An 18,909-nucleotide genomic window follows, 5' to 3' on the forward strand; every position below is an offset into this window, starting at 1 on the left:
CTGGAAAGGGGACATCATCAGCAGCTCAAAGTGACATGCCTGTGCCTGCCACGAGTAGCGACCACATCCCAACATTAAAGAACGGCAATACACATCCTCACACATCGACATCCCTACGTGGGGTTTAGCAACACATGCTAATCTTCAAGTATTAAGCTAGTCACAGAACGACTGCAGGTAATTTACCTCAGCATGCAGTCAGTTTGACTCTCAGCAGTTATACAGTGCTAAATGAAGACAAAATATGTGCAAGACAAATATGTGCACCAATTTTATTTATATGCACCAATTTTATTTATTGGTTATTCATAAATGCAGTCTATAATATAGACTTCCCTGTTGTTGATGAATATCTTCCAGTCCAATACCTTACCCTGTCTAAATCAAATGCTTGGGTTTATATGATGTTCTGTTGTCATAGCAGCATTAATCTTGGATAATAAAAAGAGAGTTTCCCTGGCAACAATCTAGAGTCTAAACACTAAAGCTAAATCATTCCTGAACACTTCTGCAGGTCACAGCTTGCTTTGATGAAGAGTCACCAACAAAGTCACAAAAAAATCCTTTCTAAGCAAAAAATACTTTCAAAGACAATTTCAATAACTGCAGTTACTGTCTAGCTCATGAAAGAGCTGCTGTAAAAGGTTAGATGCACTAGTTATGTCCTGAGTAAAAGCAGAAAAACCTGGTTGTAACGCTAATGCCTAAAGCATTTCTTAAGCTATACCTCAGTCCTAAAAATATATCTGAAGGCAACGTAATACTTCTACACACTCACTACATAGTACTTAAAATACAAGATAGACTTTTAAAATAACTTGGTAGAAAATAAACCGTAGGCCATACAATGAGTTCCACCTCTTTTTATGATCCTTCGAAGTCAGCAATGTAGATGCATTGACCTACACACAGCACGCCAGGGAAACCGCAATCACAGCACTGATTATTCCCCGCGAATGGTGCTGCCATAACAGGATCCAATCAAAAACAGGCTTATAGTACAATATCGGATGATGAAATTTGGACATAAGAAGAAAATCGACACAAGCAGAAAGAGCATGTCTCTGACGTCACCGCGAACACAAAGAAGTCAGGCTCGATAAATAATTAGAGAAGTACAGCGGCAGCCGAGGCGTGTTTCGACAAGGCTGCATCCGTTCTGCAATTTCATGGGGACTGCAAAGGCAAAGAAAAAGGTGTATTAGTGTTTAATCCCATAATTCTTTCAGCCTATGAGCACTATATATCTCCTCACAATTAACCTGTCAGCAAATAATCTGCTCAGCCGCACTTCTAACCTGAAATTATATTCAAGAGTGTGCCGTTTGGTGCCAAGGGTGGGAGTGCAGATGTTTACAAAGCCAGGAATCATTTAGGGTAAATCCACAGCGAAGGGCTCTAATTTAGGATTGAATATTCAGGTGCTTAATAAGAGGTATAGCGTAAATGAACAGTATAAGGGCTTTTGGGGGGAAAAATGCAAATATCTTGACATCATACTAGTAGGAATTACAGTTTAAACATGGATATTTTATATTATTTTTAGTAGTAGTAGTATATTGTTATTATGTTATGGTACTATAACACCGAAATATAATAATAATAATAATTATTATTATTATTACTGATGTTGTTTTAAGCCTGTCATTTACCACTGTCAAGTATTTCTACAGTTTTCGTCAATATCCTATTCAACAATATTCAGCAATAAAGAGACTGCGGGTCACGTATTTCTGGGAAAGAGAAAGAGTGCAAATGCCTCATTGCACTAAAATTGGACCTGGCAAGGCCGCTAGGTGGCGCTGACACGGGGACAAGCTTCATAAGCCTGACTAGATGCAACCATCCCCCACCCAAATGGTGTGACCTTTCAACTCAATCAACAGTACAAATATTCATTGTTCTTTTAAATTCCATATTCCTGAATGTATACTGAATTGCAATACTCACTTTACAAACATGTTTTACGCATTTAATCATAGATGCGTACCTTTTGACCATCCAAAATGCCATAAAAGCCTACAAAGGCTGCAACACATGTTTAATTGATCACCTTCATATTGATTTATGCACATTTGTACAAAGGAAAGGACTGGACTTTGTTGGTCGTGGTTTTACAGTACATGTTCATACTGCAGTCCATTTATGGAGCGTACATGCTCCGTGTACCTGTAAACTTAACGATTCCAACTGTTTCTAGACTTGCTGAACTGACTAAATTCTGTTCTAAAACGACCGGACATTTACCAAGTAATACTAAGCGGTATATTATCAATACCGAGGTGTAACTAGGCCTACTGTAAATAATGAATAAACAATAAAAATATTTTCTACATTTTTTTTGTTTGATGCGTTAAGCTATCGGGAATAACAACAACAACAATAACAACAATAATAATAATAATAATAAAAATAATATCAGCATCGTGTAGCGACCGACTGTGGTGCCCATTGTTCGAAGAGCCCTACTGGCGGGTGGCGCCCGGGTGTGAGCGGTCGCCTGGGGTGTAGACTCTAGGTGCTGTCTTCAGCACCAACCCGCAGCGAGCCTGGGTAAATCAGGTATCATTCCAGAGCTCACGGTTTATTATCAAAAGCGAGAATGTACTCTGGGTCTGAGAAATATGAAACACACGTGGACACAATTTAACACTTGCTAGAGGAGAGAAATGTTGAGGAAAACAGTTTAATTCCTTTGCAATTCAAGTCGTATATATTAATATACGTGTAAATGTAAAGTAGTTCGTGCACGCATGAATTGCATATAGCATAACAAAATTAGCAGCCTCATTTCAGTGAAGAGCTTATACTTCCGTTGCTTGCAATTAATTTGGCGAGCCATTGATAACCTGACACACGTTAATGAGGCGGGAATATCTAGTTTTTTTTTTACGTAATCTAAACAGTACAGTATATAATTTCACAGTGTACATTGGACTATTAACCTGTTTCTGCCAAGAGTAAACTGGTGCGAACGACAGACCGTGGGTTGTGCTTAAACACGAAGGCAATATTTTATTACCTTCGAGAGAAAAAAAATGTTCCCTCAAACAAACTGGCTGTGTTAAGGGGCTGCTTTACCAAAATAATTAATTTTTATCGAATAATGGTGCAATGAATGCATTAAATAAAGTGAAAAGCTTACAATGTATCCAACACTGGAGGCATCCAAGATGGCGTTTTGCTATGAAAATATATCAGCTCAGAAAAATCTGAATTAAAATAAATTTCAATTGTTTTGCATTTAAATGTAAAACAGAGATGCACTCGTGGGTTTTACTGACAGCAGAAATCGGCTTGGGAAAACCAGGGTCTCAAAATCGTATTATTTTTAAGTCGATACACTTGCTCGAGTTAGTTTCTGAACAAAAGAATGTCACCACTGGTTTCTATAATAAACGAATTGTTTACTTTATTGACAGTGGGAATGCTGAGCTGATGTATATATCCTGTAGAGTGCTTAAAGCAAAGTCCATTTGTTTAAAATCCCTTCGTATAATCAGATGATGATCAGAAAACCAGATCTTTGGGGGTGTTGGCAACTTTCCTAACAACGAAGAAACCCAGACCTGATTACAGCTCGCGTTTGTGAATTTCAAACTCCCTCTTCAAGCAGCCATAAAAAGTACACAATCGACATTCGGCTGAATCAAACAAGGATGCAGATACATAATCCGCAATATATCATTGACTTAATTTATGAGTCTTTTAATTTATAGTAGGTTAAACAGTAAATAATCTCAACCACGTCACTCAAAGTCAATGGCAGGGCTGTGTTAGTTAGGAAACTATATCGATGCATTATAAACAAAAAAAGTATTTTACACACTTCGATCCACGTTTAAACGTTACAATATTTATCAGTTTTCCATATGCATTCGGTAATTCTGTCGTCAGTTTTATCTGTTTGGGTGAAATTTGCAAGAATTCTGCAAAATTGAACTTAGCGCGCATCACTTCGCGGAGGTTTTCAGGGAATAAAAGTTAATCGGCCGATGAATTGCTTCGGGAACCCGGTACGACCGTGAAGCCCAGGGTGTCCGCTTTCATGCTGAGCGGTTCTGCGAGCCCGTTCGACCCCATACTCTGCACATTTCGCAAGAGATCGAGGAAGAAGAAACACAAACCGGACTGCGAGTGTTTCATAGAGGCTGCTAGATCAGCTGCTGGCAGTTGGTGTTCTCAATCACGTCCGCGCGGAGCCTTGATAAACTCGCAGGAGTAGCTGGGAGAATGAAATATATTTATACGGTGGCATTTGGTCCTTGTTCATGTGTTTTCACTTACTTTTCACTTGGAAACCAATATTAACTTAATTAAAATACCCACTGAAAAGACGTCTTTATAAGAAAAATCGACGCTTCTTCCAGATATATCTGACCTGGACTATTTGTGACAGACTTGCAGGAGAGAAATCGGGAGTTATTTCAAAGGTGCAAAGACTTAAGATATTTGCTGTGATTAATTAAAAAACCCCGGGATCACCATGGCAGAGACGGCAGCAGCACCAGCCCAGAAGGCAAGGAAAACTAAATCCCAGAAGAAATCAGCATCCCACCCCAAATACTCGGAAATGATCAAATCTGCTATCCACGCCGACAAAAGTCGCGGAGGTGCGTCTAGACAGTCTATTCAGAAGTACATAAAAAGCCACTACAAGGTAAGCGACAACGCGGACTCTCAGATCAAACTGTCACTTAAGAGGCTTGTGGCCACTGGGATCCTGCGCCACACCAAGGGCATCGGGGCTTCGGGCTCATTTAAACTGGCCAAAGCCGAAGATCTGAAGAAGGCAGCCAAGCCCGAACCGGTGGAAAAAGCCAAGAAGAAAGTGGTCAAAGCCGCGAAGCCCAAGAAGGTGGCCAAACCCAAAAAGGTGGCTAAATCCCCGGCGAAAGCCAAGAAACCCAAAGCCGCGGAGAAGAAAGTGAAGAAGACGCCGGCGAAGAAGAAAGCGGCGGCCAAGCCGAAGAAACCCGTGAAGAAAGCCAAGGTCTCCAAAGCGGCCAAGGCCAGCAAGCCAAAGAAAGTGAGAAGTGCAAAACCAAAAGCCAAGACCACCGCCAAAAAAGTCACGAAAAAGAAGTAAAGGGACATTCACAAACAAATGACTCTATTATCTACAGAAACACAATGACTGTAAATACTTTGGAAGACAACCTTTTCTTAAATGTTATTTTTGTATCGTTTCACGCGGAATTATCGAACCTTTCCTAACTCATCTACACATGTTGCTCAATAGACATATTTTGATCCTGTCACCAAGGATCTTGAATGCAAGCAACGTATTTTTTTTTCTGTGACTATATATGATCATTATTTATTCTTGACTGACTTTCTAATAATTTTGAACGACTCGGAAGCAAGTACCTTTTGTGACACGAACTGTAGGCTATATTTATGGTTGGAACGTAGCATTTTCTATGCATGAGGTTTCATATTTAAACTTTAATGATCTCGATGACACAGCTTTGATCAGCCCTGTACTGTAGCTTCATATCCCATACAGGCATTTGACGGCGATAGGTTTTACAGTTATTGATACAGTTCCATTCGAATATCCTGAATAACCTATGCTGTAAATTTTGACTCGAATACTTTTTCCATTAAATTACATAATTTGTATTTAATAGTTTACGAATCCATCTTTTGAAACGTTTATACTATAATAAATTGTTTTAATCTTATACGTGTGTTTTTGTGTTTATGGGGGGGGGGGGGGGGGTTGGTGAAATTTTAATCACCGACAGAATTACTCTGCTAAGGAGAGAAAATGTAATGGGATAATGTGTTGCTGTTGCATTATTAAAAGTGGAGAGAATGCGCATGCGTCCATTTCTGTTACGTGCCATGTGGAGTTAGCATTAATGAAGACTTGGTACACGATTAGATTTACTGTACAAAGTAATAAAAAAGTTGCTACACATTTACCAAGTGACAGCTACAGCTTCAACGTAACTGTGAACATTGCAAATGTCCAATGCCGCACCCTACAGGAGTTTTTAATAAATGCATTCATTAACTGGAAATTTACATTGGTGTTACAGTTCCGCCCAAAATGCTCGAAGCAGTCTATGAGTAATTAAAATAACGAAGAAGGTGGTGTTATTGATGGTTACCAGTTGTTCCTCTGCTTGTCGACTTAATCTGTGCTCAATTCATTAACAACATTAATTACGTGTAATCTTATTAGCAGTAGGCCTGAATAATGCCTACTTTTGATTTAAATGTTGTTATCCTATAGAGTTGGCTTTTCAGTCAAGACAACAATAAGCAAAATTTTACTGTTGCTGTGTAGCCAAAGCCAACTAATTAATATATAAGCAGAACTCATACATCCATAATCCTTTATTTTAAAATAAAGTAAAACATATACACATTAAAATTCATTCTACATAATTATGTAGTTCTGTAACGGAAACTTATTAATTGCAGAATATTGCTGAAATATATTCTCCAAAAATTACGTATATGCCTATATTATGTACAGTAGTAGTGTAATATATAGAGAAAAGTTTCCTTTTCTGTCCACATTAAGTAGGTTTGGTTTAACTATATATTGTTATATTTCACTACTGTTTTAACGTGCTCAAGAGTGGCAGGTTCAAAATGAAAGTTTGATGTTTCATGAATAATACCTAGCATTTTATACAGATGCTTATACTGCGTAGTGTATTGCTATCTATTTACTAATTGGTTTTAGTTCTGGGTGAATTAATACTGCTCTGTTTATAATTATTTACATAATTTAATAATTGAGGTAGGCTACAGGAATTTTAATTGAATTTGAACGGCCCAGTGGACACGGTTTTCCATGTATTGGGTAGAGACAGACAGACACTTATAAGAACAGCTGAACTAGTGAACTAAAAATTATACTGCGAGAATTGCCTTCTTGGACGCTGAATTCCATTTTTTTGGAGCGTAGATGCACCCTGAAGGGGAAGCTGTATCCCCCATAATGCAGACTGCTAACTCCAAACGTTACTCTGCACGCCTGTGACTTAATAAACGTCTACACCGCTTCAGATGCAGTAACAATCATATGCCTTTAACATCAGGGAAAAGCAGGGAAATTGAAATGCAAACTTTTTACTAAAAACGCAAGGATACCGCATTTTACCGAATGCCTGCCATTTAGTACAAACGCCTACAGAACTACAATATAAAATATCTGAATGGCTCAAAATTCAAATGTGGACTTCAAATTTCTGCTCTGCAAAACAAAATACTGTAGCAGTCGAATGGAAACCATAAAATAATGAACCAAAATGCACCATGTGACATGCAATACAAAACGAAGTGCACAGAAGTGAAAAGTTGGCAAACCATTTGCTAATCTCTAGTCATAAATATTACTTTCGATGAGCAATGTACTTATTTGTTTTGAAATAAGCAAGATGTCAATCATGCAGCTTTGAATATCAGAAGACAATGACATAGTACTACACCAAGACCTAATTTTGTTTTGTTTTATCCTACATTTTATATCTCAAAAAGGCCAATTAAAGTAAATCTTAAGTTTGAAACATTTGTACAGTGAACCACAAACAATGTATGGCATAAAAACAGTCAACTATTAAGACAAATGAAACCTGTTAAAAACTCACAAATCAAATCAATGAATTTCAAATTACAAGTCACTGTAAAAATATGTAGTCAGGAATGCACATTAATCAAAAAAGCATTATTATGTCGGTAGGGAAATTCTAGAGAATTTTAACTGAAAATTAAATACACACTCATTGACCATTTTACTAGGTACGTGTTTTCAACTGCCCATTGAAGCAAATACCTAATCAGCCAATCATATGTCAGCAGCCCAGTGTATAAAATCCTGTAGATACAGGTCAGGAGCAACAGATAATGTTCACATCAAACACCAGAATGGGGATGAAAGGTGATTTAAGTGACTTTGAACGTGGCCTGGCTGCTGGTACCAGACAGGCTGGTATGAGTATTTCAGAAACTGCTGATGTACTGGGAATTTCATGCACAACCATCTCTAGGGTTTACAGAGAATGGGTCAAAAAAGAAAAAACATCCAGTGAACGGTGGTTCTCTTGGTGAAAATGCCTTGTTGATGACAGAGGCAGAGTCTGAAATTAACACCTGGCAGGTGCCAAATGTGGGTTGATTTTTTTGTTTGGTGAGTAAATCCCAGAAGACTATCTGCCACACTGGTGGGTAAATGTTTGTACCTAAAATCATGTAATTAAACACCATCCTGAGAGTCTGTACCGCAGTTGATTTATGGCCGCTCAGCTTCTGTCCTCTCTGTTGGAATTTGACACACACCAGACACAAACACAAACGTGTGTGTATCTTCGCAGAATGTGAGTAACTATCACTTGCTACCAGTCTGCTGCTAGTTACTGTCAGAGTAATTTAAATGATATGGTGATATTTACAAGGAGTATGCCAACCTTTAAAACCAACGCATAAGTGACACAAAAAGGCTATTTACGATTTTGGCTGGTAAAAAATAAGCTTCGCCGGTGGATTTTTTCATCTACCATCCTCCATAGCCGGTGGCTAAAAAATTAATTTTGGACTCTGGGCAGAGACCACAGAAGAATGGCTAGACTGGTTCAAAGTGATAGAAAGGCAACAGTAATTCAGAGGAGCATTTGTTGCAACCGAGGTATGCAGAAGAGCATCTCTGAGTACACAGCACTTTGAACCTTGAAGCAGATGGGCCACAGCAGCAGAAGACCTCACCGGGTGCCAGGTGTTAGCTAAGAACAATAAACTGAGGCTAGCTAGGGTGGGTATGGGCTCACCAACACTGGACAATGGAAGATTGGAAAAACATTGCCTGCTTAGATAAATGCGGATTTCTGCTACAGATGGGATGATCAGAATTTGGCATAAACAACATGAAAGCATGGATCCATCCCGCCTTGTACCGACAACTCAGGCTGCTGGTGGTGTAATGGTGTGGGGGATATTTTCTTGGCACCTTTTGGGCCACTTAATACCAACCAAAAATTCTTTAAATGTCACAGCCTTGCTGAGTTTTGTTGCTGACCATGTCCATCCCTTTATTATCACAGTGAAAACCCAGCATTTAATGGCTGCTTCCAGCAGAATGACATGCCGTGTCACAAAACTCATATCATCTCAGAGGTTCTGAAGGCAAAAGGGGGTCCAACCCAGTACTAGCAAAGTGTGTCTAATAAGTGCCAGTTAGTGTGTTTAAATGCGAAACAGGGAGCACAAATATAGAGGGCATTTTAGACTAAGAAGATTAAGAAAAGTTTTCCTCCGTAACAATATGGAAAACATCCCAGTACAAAAATATTACAATAAAATAAGTTTATGTAACAAACAAATCCATGCATCCCCAACTAACTACAAAATGAACATGTGGTTATTGTGGTTATTCTATCAACAGAAATCTGCATGTTTACCAGCATGCCATCCATCCATCCATCCATTATCTTCCGCTGGATCCGGGGTCGGGTCGTGGGGGCAGCAGTCTCAGCAGGGAAACCCAGACTTCCCTCTCCCCGGCGACTTCATCTAGCTCCTCTGGGGGAATCCCGAGGCGTTCCCAGGCCAGCCGAGAGACATAGTCCCTCCAGCGTGTCCTGGGTCTTCCCCGGGGCCTCCTCCCAGTGGGACATGCCCCGGAACACCTCACCAGGGAGGCGTCCAGGAGGCATCCTAAGCAGATGCCCGAGCCACCTCATCTGGCTCCTCTCAATGCGGAGGAGCAGCGGCTCTACTCTGAGTCCCTCCCGAATGACCGAGCTCCTCACCCTATCTCTAAGGGAGAGCCCAGCCACTCTGCGGAGAAAACTCATTTCGGCCGCTTGCACTCGCGATCTCTTTCTTTCGGTCATCTGGCTCCTCTCAATGCGGAGGAGCAGCGGCTCTACTCTGAGTCCCTCCCGAATGACCGAGCTCCTCACCCTATCTCTAAGGGAGAGCCCAGCCACTCTGCGGAGAAAACTCATTTCGGCCGCTTGCACTCGCGATCTCTTTCTTTCGGTCACTACCCACAGCTCGTGACCATAGGTGAGAGTAGGAACGTAGATTGACTGGTAAATCGAGAGCTTTGCCTTTTGGCTCAGCTCTTTCTTCACCATGACAGACCGGTGCAGCGCCCGCATCACTGCTGATGCCGCACCGATCCGCCTGTTGATCTCCCGCTCCATCCTTCCCTCACTCGTGAACAAGACCCCGAGATACTTAAACTCCTCCACTTGGGGAAGGACCTCCTCCCTGACCTGGAGAGAGCATTCTACCCTTTTCCGGCTGAGGACCATGGTCTCGGATTTGGAGGCGCTGAGTTTTGTTGCTGACCATGTCCATCCCTTTATTATCACAGTGAACCCAGCATTTAATGGCTGGATGAAGTGGCCAGGGAGAGGGAAGTCTGGGTTTCCCTGCTGAGACTGCTGCCCCCGTGACCTGACCTCGGATCCAGCGGAAGATAATTTACCAGCATGTTATCTGCAAAATTATCAGGCAAATCCAAAGAGGAAAAAAGAGTTAACACAAATTAGCCAAACTGCAACAGGTTAAGTATATCCCATAATTTCACAACAAAAATGATCAGTCTAACCCAAGAGGTCACCAATATGGTGCCTGCGGGCACCAGGATGCCCCCAAGGACCACATGATTCGCCCGTGGACCTGTTCTAAAAATAGCACAACTCACCAGTGAGCAGCGTCTAAAATTTCCTTGCTGCTATTCTTTAATAACATTTGCATTTGCATAGATTTAAAAATGACAATATCTAAAACATGTTTTAAACTAAGCAAATTTATTATTTAAGGAGAGTGTATCAAACTGGTAGCCCTTCGTATGGCTCAGTACCCGTGAAGTAGCTCTCAGTTTCAAAAAGGTTGGTGACCCCTGGTTAGCCATTACAAAGAGTAGTGTAATTGTTTGGAAAAAGAAGGCTTTACGGTGAGGTCAGGTCAGGCTGGGGAGCATGAACTGGTACAGCGTGTTGCTGCACCCACCACACAACAAAACACCTCGGAATCTCAGTTGGCAACCCCTGCAGGCCAACACACGGTCCAGTCCCACCCTCCGGAAATGTCTGTCTATCTGCCACAGCCAGGTGTTACGTGGGCATCCCCTTGGCCTGGTCCTGTAAGGAATCCACTTGCAGAGTCTCCGCAGTTTCAGCAAAATGGTGTTTTTATTGAACAGTAAAAAATAATATGATGTAATACAGTGTAGACATACACGGGGTACTGAAAGGCAGCTCAAATACAAATTAAGGGCAGTTCTTCACCCCCCTTTATACCCCAAAAGACCCTCCCCAACAAGGTGCTGTGTGTAGGTGTTGTGAGTGAATTTACGTATAAAGAGTGACCCCCTGGAGTGTGAGGATCCTGAGACAGGGACGGGAGGGGGCAGGACAGGACGGGGATTTCCCATGAGAGCAAATGGTAGCTCAGCCACTTCTCTGGCCACTGTCAATTGAATTATCTTCCTTATCACCTTAGTGGTGCCAAATGGAACCCCTATTCTCTCCCTGACTTCCCCCATGTTCATAACTTGCTAACATTGTCTATTCAAATGATCAACCAAGAACATTGGGGCATCTTTACTGCTTTTCCTTACAGTCCAGTGGCTCATGGCAATGAGGATCCTGTGAGCCGGATCACCCTTAGGGAATCGTGCTGCATATCTGTAGTTCTGTAACTGATGCTCTCTCACAATGCAGGTAACGTGTCTCATTCTAGACTCCCTGAGCAACTCCTCATTCAACACAAAGTCAAACCAGCGGTACCCAAGGATTCTCTGAAGAGACACAGTGCCAAAAGAGTCCAGTCTTCAGCTCAGGTCATTGGATAGTATCCATGTCTTGCAGCCATACAACAAAACAGGGAGCACCAGGACTTTAAAGACTTGGACCTTCGTCCTCTTACAAAGATATCAGAAGCGCCATACATCCATTTCCAGTGACCTCATGCCCAGCCATGCTCTCCCAATCCATCTTCTGTCTTTACAGGAAGAGTCACCAGAGACGTGAATGTTGCTGTTGAGGTAAGTGAACCTCTCAAAGCGGTCGACATTCTCTCCACAGACAGACACACTGCTGATGGCTGTGCCCAAGAGGTCATTAAAGGTCTAGATCTTGGTTTTTATCCAGAATTCTCACTCAGTCTCTTGAGAGCCTGAATTAAAGCCTGCATTGACTCCTCGAAGATCAAAGCATCACTGGCAAAGTCAAGATCAGTGAATCTTTCTTCATCAACAGATGCCTCACAGGCGTTGACCCCCACAACCTTGCCCAACACCCAGTCCATGCAGGCACTGAACAGATTAACAGCAAGAGTACACCCCAGATGAACCCCAGAATCAACTGGGAAGAATGCAGAGATTCTGCCTGTAGTCTGCACAGCACTCACTGTAACAGTGTACAGGCTGGCCATGATGTCCAGCTACTTTGGGGGGATTCCACAAAGCCTCAAGATGTCCCAGAAGGCAGTTCGATCAACTGACTTGAACACTTTATGAAAACTGACAAAGGCTGTAAAGAAACTCTGCCGATATTCAATTGTGTTCGTTGAAAACCCTCAGCGCCAGGAGACAATTGATGGTAGACTTCTTAGGCATTGAACCAGACTTCTCCAGTTGCTGGTAGGCTTGCAAGTAATCCTGGATCCTGTAGAGAATGACCCTAGCAAAGACCGAACCCAGCACGGAGAGCAGTGTTATCCCCCTGCAATTGCTGCAATCCAGGATACCACTCTTCCCTTTCCAGATATGCACAACAAATCCCATTTTTCAGTCAGTTGGGATGATGTCCATCTCCTAAATGGAAGCAAGGATTGCCTGCAATGCAAGGAGAACAGCCTCACCACCAGCCTGGAGAAGTTCACCCCGGATACCACAGATCCCTGGAGCCTTCCCTACCCTCAGCTGGTTCACTACCTGTGCAATTTCAGTGAGACTGGGTGGTTCACTAATCAGGGGACCAGACTCAAAAACTGTGGACCCAAAGATGTCTAATGTCCTAGCTTGAGGATCAGCTTTTAACAGTTTCTCAAAGTAGCCTGCCCAATGGGTCACAACTGTAGTGTAATCCTTGAGGCCTGTTCCATCACCCGCTCTGCCTGAGACTCTCTGAGGAACAAATTCGGATGTGCATAGTGCTCCAATTCCTTTGTCAGTAGGATGTGGGTTGCTAGACCATAGATGGTGTGTCACTTGCTCACAGATTCCTTTAACTAACACCTCCTTATCTGCCCACAGAGCCCTCTCAGCCGTTCTCAGTTCCTGGTATAGACCAGAGTTGCCATCAAGCTGTGTGCTGTGACTCCTCTCTATAATATCCAGGATGCCCTGCGAGATAAAACATCTCCTTCTGGGAACACCAATACAACCCTCAGCAACTTTCAGGGTCTTGTCATTGAAGGTCTCCTATATCACGTTAGTAGTCACACCCAAGTTCCTCACATAAACTTCATGCAGACTCATTAGAAACAGCTTGATCTGGCCAGGTCCAGCCTCATTCTCTTAGTAGCTGGTAGCCTACTGGACCTAAGCTGAATCTTCAACAAATCAGACAAGAAGTCTGTGGTCAGAATTCACAAACCGGTCACTCCTGTAGACTCTGCAGTTCTGTAGGATCCTGTAGCATTTTCCCATGAGGATGTGATTGATCTCCTTCATCATACCAGTACTGGAGTACCAAGTCCAACGATGAAGCTCAGGGTGCTGGAACCTGGATCCAATGACCTGCAGCCCCTGACCTTTTACAATATCAAGAAACATGAAGCCACTTTCACCATAGTGTCAGACCTATGGGGACTGACACAGTCCTCATAGCCAGTCCTGTCAGTGCCAGTGGTTGTGCTGAAGTCACCCATAAGCAGAGGGATGTCACCTTGTGGGCACCCATCAACAACTGAGCGAAGTTGCAAATAAAATGTCTCCCTTATCGAGACATCACTCACTGTGGTCGGAGCATAAACTGAGACAACAGACAAAACACCCAAACAGTGCCTTAATCTGAGTCTCATAATGCGCTCGTTGAAAAGAGTGACATCAGACACCATCGGGAGAAGTCGATCCGCCACAGCAAAAGCTACTACCTGAGTATGGCAGCCATCAGAGTGACCAGACCAATAAGAGGTATACCCACCTACAGAGATCTGGCCACTGGTCTGGATACCTCAGAGAGTGCCGCCACTGAAATGAGGAATTTATGAAGCCCCTCCAACATCAGAGGAAGATGTTCCACGCACCTACCCAGATGAGCTGCCTCAGATTAGGACCCAAGTGTTGCCATGCAACAGGGGTGACGCCTCAGCACCACACCAGTTATGATCCCTAACAGGGCTGACTCCATTGGCTCTCCGGTGGTTTCCTTTCTTGTGTGGATGAGGCTCCCAAGGGCTTTCCCCCATCCCCTTCATCATGCGTGTAGCCTTCCTGTGGGTAGCTGCGGCAGAGCTACTCCCGCAGAGAGCAGAAAAGAGTCCCGTCTTCTTCATTGGAGCTGTGTGAAGTTTTTACAGTGGTTGGAGTGCCAATCCCGCAAGTTGGAGGACTGCTTGGAAGAGATAAATTTAAATAAGTCTGTATTATCCATCTCAATAGAGGCTGGGGTTTCAGAGGGGCATAGATACCCTGGCAGGTTCATGGTGCCCTTGAATACACCAGATTATAAGTAAACACTTAGGGAACATTACACAATAGATGGCAAATTCTACCGTGTAGGAATCTCCCCCAGTAAATGTTATTACTGGGGGGTGGCATCCCATATTTCTTCAGAAAATGGCAATGCTAGCAGGGGCCCCAAGGTGACATTTTGTCAGGGGCCCCAGAATTTCCAGCTATGTCCCTGGATAGAGGGATGGGTTTGTTGGTTGTAGGTTTGAGGGCAATGGACGAAGCTCATGATTTGCTATCCTGCATTACTATCCTCACCTCTGGTCAAGAACTGTGCTTAATGTGGTTAAGGTCACGAGTACAAGTGGCCGAAATGAGGTTTCTCCACAAGGTTGCAGGATTCTTTGTGACAACATGAGGAGTCTGGACATCTGGAGGGACCCTGAAATAGAACCACAGCTCCTTCTGATCGAGAGGGGCCAGCTGAAGTGTTTTGGGCATATTATTAGGATGCTGACTGATCTGATGCCAGTGGAGCTGTTCTGGGAACCTGGAGCAGACCCAGGACACACTAACAGGTTTACATCCCCTGGCTGGCTTGGGCACTTGCTGGCTGGCTTGGGATCCCCCGGAATGAGCGAGAGTTTATGTCTTTGATAAGGGAGGTCTGACCCTCACCAGGAAAAGTGATATGAAGAAGATGATGGCTTATTGGGTAGCACAGTTGCTTTACATGTCTAGGTTGGGGGGTTTGAATGCCAGCGCTGCTCTGTGTGTGTACAGTGTGCATGTCCCCTTCCCATTGTGGGCAGTGGTGGCTTAATGGTTAGGGGAGCACACTTGTCATTGAAAGATTGCAGGTTTGAATCCCTGACCAGCAAGGCACCACTGAGGTACCCAGGGCAAGATACTGTACTGCCCCCAAGCACTGCTCCCCAGGCGCTGAATTAGCTACTCCCTGCTATATCACGACATCACATATGGGTTAAATGCAGAGGACGCACTTTGTTGTGGTGTGTCAACAATGACCACTGATCACTATATATACACTCACCTAAAGGATTATTAGGAACACCTGTTCAATTTCTCATTAATGCAATTATCTAATCAACCAATCACATGGCAGTTGCTTCAATGCATTTAGGGGTGTGGTCCTGGTCAAGACAATCTCCTGAACTCCAAACTGAATGTCAGAATGGGAAAGGAAGGTGATTTAAGCAATTTTGAGCGTGGCATGGTTGTTGGTGCCAGACGGGCCGGTCTGAGTATTTCACAATCTGCTCAGTTACTGGGATTTTCACGCACAACCATTTCTAGGGTTTACAAAGAATGGTGTGCAAAGGGAAAAACATCCAGTATGCGGCAGTCCTGTGGGCGAAAATGCCTTGTTGATGCTAGAGGTCAGAGGAGAATGGGCTGACCGATTCAAGCTGATAGAAGAGCAACTTTGACTGAAATAACCACTCGTTACAACCGAGGTATGCAGCAAAGCATTTGTGAAGCTACAACACGCACAACCTTGAGGCGGATGGGCTACAACAGCAGAAGACCCCACCAGGTACCACTCATCTCCACTACAAATAGGAAAAAGAGGCTACAATTTGCACGAGCTCACCAAAATTGGACAGTTGAAGACTGGAAAAATGTTGCCTGGTCTGATGAGTCTCGATTTCTGTTGAGACATTCAAATGGTAGAGTCAGAATTTGGCGTAAACAGAATGAGAAGATGGATCCATCATGCCTTGTTACCACTGTGCAGGCTGCTGGTGGTGGTGTAATGGTGTGGGGGATGTTTTCTTTGGCACACTTTAGGCCCCTTAGTGCCAATTGGGCATCGTTTAAATGCCACGGCCTACCTGAGCATTGTTTCTGACCATGTCCATCCCTTTATGACCACCATGTACCCATCCTCTGATGGCTACTTCCAGCAGGATAATGCACCATGTCACAAAGCTCGAATCACTTCAAATTGGTTTCTTGAACATGACAATGAGTTCACTGTACTACAATGGCCCCCACAGTCACCAGATCTCAACCCAATAGAGCATCTTTGGAATGTGGTGGAACGGGAGCTTCGTGCCCTGGATGTGCATCCCACAAATCTCCATCAACTGCAAGATGCTATCCTATCAATATGGGCCAACATTTCTAAAGAATGCTTTCAGCACCTTGTTGAATCAATGCCACGTAGAATTAAGGCAGTTCTGAAGGCGAAAGGGGGTCAAACACCATATTAGTATGGTGTTCCTAATAATCCTTTAGGTGAGTGTATATATATACATTGGTTGGGACAGGCCAAAGACATGCACTTAGCTAATTCTTTCTGAATTCCCCATGTGTATGAGGTTGTGTGCCCTGCAATGGACTGATATCCTGTTCAGAACATTCCCCTGCCTTCTACCCCAAGCTTCTGAGACCATCTAGGATAAGGAATTAAGGGATGGATAGATCTACCTACATTACATAGCTATTAATTAGAAATGCATTTTCCGGTCACATATTAAAGCTAGGTTAGTTAGGTTAGTGACAGGTATGACTGTCGTGTTTAAAACAAATGAAAAATGTTATTGTTACACTGTGGTACACATACACAAACACACATGTTTGTAGTTACATCTTTGTGGGGATTCTCCATTCATTTTTATGGGGAACCATACAAAATACAAGACTTTTGGCATTTTTAATTTTTCATTACATTCACAGATCTTTGTAGGGACCTGAAAAACAGTCCCCACAACATTAAACAGGTTTTTACTACTTTGTGGGAAACATTTGATCCCCACAATGTAATATATACATAATCCACACACACACACAGATACGCACGCACAATTACAAGCAGCACAGTGTAAGCTCTGAGTTTGATTGCTAAGTAACAAGTAAACATTGGAAATATTATGTTTCTGATCTGCAGAAGTCTTTGGAGCCTCTTTACAGTGTCATCGAGATGATGGTTACTTTGTTTATCAAAATCGATATCTATTCTGGGGACCACCCAGGTAACTATATGACGAAGAGAACACATTAATCCTGAGCCCAGACTCTGGTGACAGCTTGGGAGCAGAGAGCAGGGATCAGCCACTGCTGCGCAAGTCTGAAATGTATCCATCCGTCCTGGACAGGGGTGTCAAATGGTCAGTGTCTCAGGGCTGAGTGGGACAATAGAGCGTAAGCTCCACTCAGACTCGTGAATGATGCATGACGTGCCGCGCACTCACAGCGGTAACGGGACGAGCGCTTCCCCGTTCATTTTGGGGTTAAGTGGAGAAGCTGATGGACTCCTATCAGTTTTCAGCATTATGCAACATCGGGGAATCTTAAATGTCACTGTTGCCACGTGTGCTTTACTTTGAGAGTCATCAGAACTGAAGTTTCAGAACTCCAGTAAATTAAGAAATAGGTTGTCGCCTGTTTTTTGGAATTTCATCGCAGATATAAATATAAACGCAGGTCGACCTTGAGCACTAAATAAAGGTATTGATTTGATCGGCGCTAGGATACTGTACTTATTGTACTAGACTATAATTTCCGTGTTTAAAGGATGTATGTTTATGGTCTGGATATTGTTTATCATTTAGGTTTAACGTCATTTAGAAACTGATACTTAAAATGTGCTTTGACAGTATGCAGATCAAATGGACTTGTTTGTCATGCATATCTCTGGTTTTACTGGGAAGGTGTCCCCAAAAATAGGTGGAATTTGCTGGAACATTACAGTATCTGTGTATGTTTTTTTTTTCAAATTTACAATGTTAATAACTTAAATAAAATTCTATATAAATCAAGATGGGTCAAAACTGAACACACTTGGAGTCAGTACAATCCACAATTTTTCCTCAAGGGAAAACTTGATTTAATTTCAAATTAGGTCACACCGTGGTCACTGCTCCATCTATGGAAGCAGGATGTCCCCCTCTCCCAAACCTGATGGCCACTGGAACCGTAGCTGAAGCCTGGATCCTTTCCCAGTAACCGGGCACAAGCCAGGGGAGACCCAGGCAGTATTGGCCAGCCCATCGCAGGGCGCACGTCCACACACTGTACGAAATTTAGGCACAGGTTCACCAGTCTGCATATTCTGGGACTGGGCTGAAGCTGGAGTATCTGGAGAAACCCCATATAGACACAGGGAGAACATAACACACACATACACAAAGCTGAAAATGGGATTCAGACCTTACTCCTTGGAAGTGTGAAGCTATAGTGCTAATTAATACACTGCCAAATTGCTTATATGTGCTTAAATAGCAATACCTTGAAGAACATCCAAGGCCTAACCTATACATTTGTTTCATAAGCATACACACAGCTCATATATCGTT

At 42.9% G+C, this 18,909-nt stretch overlaps 1 protein-coding gene across 1 annotated transcript; it reads left to right on the forward strand.

The window, feature by feature from the left end:
* The first annotated feature begins 4,225 nt into the window (after positions 1-4,225).
* h1-0 (H1.0 linker histone) lies at positions 4,226-5,687 on the forward strand. The gene has a single exon (XM_023808049.2). It carries the CDS (start codon positions 4,487-4,489, stop codon positions 5,087-5,089), a length of 603 nt encoding a protein of 200 aa, XP_023663817.2. The 5' UTR covers positions 4,226-4,486; the 3' UTR covers positions 5,090-5,687.
* Positions 5,688-18,909: the final 13,222 nt, after the last annotated feature.

Source organism: Paramormyrops kingsleyae, chromosome 5, assembly GCF_048594095.1.
Source record: "Paramormyrops kingsleyae isolate MSU_618 chromosome 5, PKINGS_0.4, whole genome shotgun sequence".
Classification (NCBI taxonomy): Eukaryota; Metazoa; Chordata; class Actinopteri; order Osteoglossiformes; family Mormyridae; genus Paramormyrops; species Paramormyrops kingsleyae.

What these genes read in the sequence shown, in the direction of transcription:
- h1-0 (XM_023808049.2), top strand. Translation starts at nt 4,487, where the DNA reads ATGGCAGAGACGGCAGCAGCACCAGCCCAGAAGGCAAGGAAAACTAAA.